Source organism: Equus quagga, unplaced genomic scaffold, assembly GCF_021613505.1.
Source record: "Equus quagga isolate Etosha38 unplaced genomic scaffold, UCLA_HA_Equagga_1.0 HiC_scaffold_51_RagTag, whole genome shotgun sequence".
Classification (NCBI taxonomy): Eukaryota; Metazoa; Chordata; class Mammalia; order Perissodactyla; family Equidae; genus Equus; species Equus quagga.
In genome coordinates this window covers 500,618-502,455 of record NW_025793956.1, presented here as the reverse complement: position 1 = coordinate 502,455, position 1,838 = coordinate 500,618, and the positions used below count along the sequence as shown (strand labels likewise).

Here is a 1,838-nt window from a genome sequence, read left to right as displayed (position 1 = left end):
ACTTGCCAGGCCAGCTTCCCCTGACCCTGCAACGGTGGCGGCTTTCTAGCAAGTTGTCTCTGGGGCTAGCCCCTGGGCAGGCGAGCTGAGTCTGGCCTGCTCTCTGGGCTGCTGACATGGAGTCTCCCTTTGCTTTTTCAGGCCTTTTTGACCTGAGTGCCTGGGACTCCAGGTGGGACAAAAGATGCTCAGAATCTCCAGCAAGGCCTCAGGGGCCTGGCTGCCTGTTTCCCTGTGTAACTGGGCCGCAAGACCTGGCGCAGCTCCTCCTCGTAGGTTGCAGGCAGCTGCGCTGAGGTTCCCTGAGAGCATAGGGTCTGTGTGGCTGACTTGGGGAGTGCTGGTGAGCATAGGTCAGGGTTTCACAGCAGAGCAGGAGGCCAGATGGGCCAGACAGCCATAAGGACCTCTGGTAGAGGAAAGAAACAGTTATGTGGCTGCCTCCTGCCCCTGGCTGGGTGCCACCTTCACCTCCTGTTTGCCTGTGCTAACTTGGGGTGGCCCTCAACTGGGCCACAGCCACCCCCAGGGTCCCGGCCTCAGGTGCTCTGGGTTCACCTCTCCCCTCGACCCCTTACAGCCCTGGGTGCCGCCTATGGGACAGCCAAGAGTGGCACAGGCATCGCGGCCATGTCCGTCATGCGGCCAGAGCTGATCATGAAGTCCATCATCCCAGTGGTCATGGCTGGCATCATCGCTATCTACGGTCTGGTGGTGGCAGTCCTCATCGCCAACTCCCCGAATGATGACATCAGTCTCTACAGGAGCTTCCTCCAACTGGGCGCGGGCCTGAGGGTGGGCCTGAGCGGGCTGGCAGCAGCCTTTGCCATTGGCATTGTTGGGGACGCCTGCGTGCAGGGCACTGCCCAGCAGCCTTGGCTATTTGTGGGCATGATCCTCATCCTCATCTTCTCTGAGGTCCTTGGCCTCTATGGTCTCATCGTCGCCCTCATTCTCTCCACAAAGTAGCCTCTCCAAGCCCACCAGCCACAGAATATGATGTAAAGACCACCCCCTCCTCATTCCAGAACAAACAGCCTGACACACTTGCACAGGGCAGCTGTCCCCCCAGTAGCTAGTTTTGTAAATGCGCAGGGTCCTAGTGCCAGTTGTCCGTTGTCTCTGGCTTTGCTCCCACCCGCCCCGTGCCGTGGACATCTGGGCCTACTCGTTACCCGTCCAGGCTCCCGACCAGTGAGGATGCAGGCCCCTGGCCGCCCCCACCCCCTGCCCTAGAGTGCTCTGTGTATAAGGATGAATTGGAGTTGTCATTTTCTCTTCACTGGATGTTTATTTATAAAGATTTGACCTGTTCATGTGTCTGTGGAGCAGCCCTCCGTCTCCCGACTATATAGTAATCTTAGGTAGAGTGTTGCCTTGTGGGTTACCGTTTGCTCTGAGACTTCTCGGATGGACCCACCCTCCTCCAGCCCTGGCTGCCACAGCCGCGGGGCCGCGTGCTGGGCCTACCGGGGTCTGGCGCTGAGCCGAGTCCAATAAAGTTCTCGGATGTGGGAGAAAAAAAAAAAAAAAAAGCTCAAACTATACACACAAAACCAATTCCAGAGATTGAGGATTTCTTTTGTAGAAATATAGAATGATGAACCAAAATGAATAGATGAATTTTTGTACATATTTTTAAAAACAGGCTTATGGCGTTCACCTAACATCAATTCATCTATTTCAAGTGTATGATTCAGAGGTTTTTTAGTACATATACAAAGTTTTGCAAACTTTCACGACTATCTGATTCCAGAATATTTTCATCTCTCAAACAAGTAGCCCTATGCACAGTGATTGTCCCTCCATATTTTTCCCCAAAAATGTCTGGCCTGGTG

The 1,838-nt window shown here is 54.4% G+C and overlaps 1 protein-coding gene across 1 annotated transcript in view; it reads left to right on the top strand.

The window, feature by feature from the left end:
• ATP6V0C (ATPase H+ transporting V0 subunit c) overlaps nucleotides 1–1,113 on the top strand; it is a 1,403-nt gene extending 290 nt beyond the window's left edge. The window contains exon 2 of the mRNA XM_046649318.1: nucleotides 620–1,113. Coding sequence (XP_046505274.1) covers nucleotides 620–969 — 350 coding nt within the window. The 3' untranslated portion in view covers nucleotides 970–1,113. The remainder of the gene's footprint in view (nucleotides 1–619) is intronic.
• The last annotated feature ends 725 nt before the right edge of the window (nucleotides 1,114–1,838 follow it).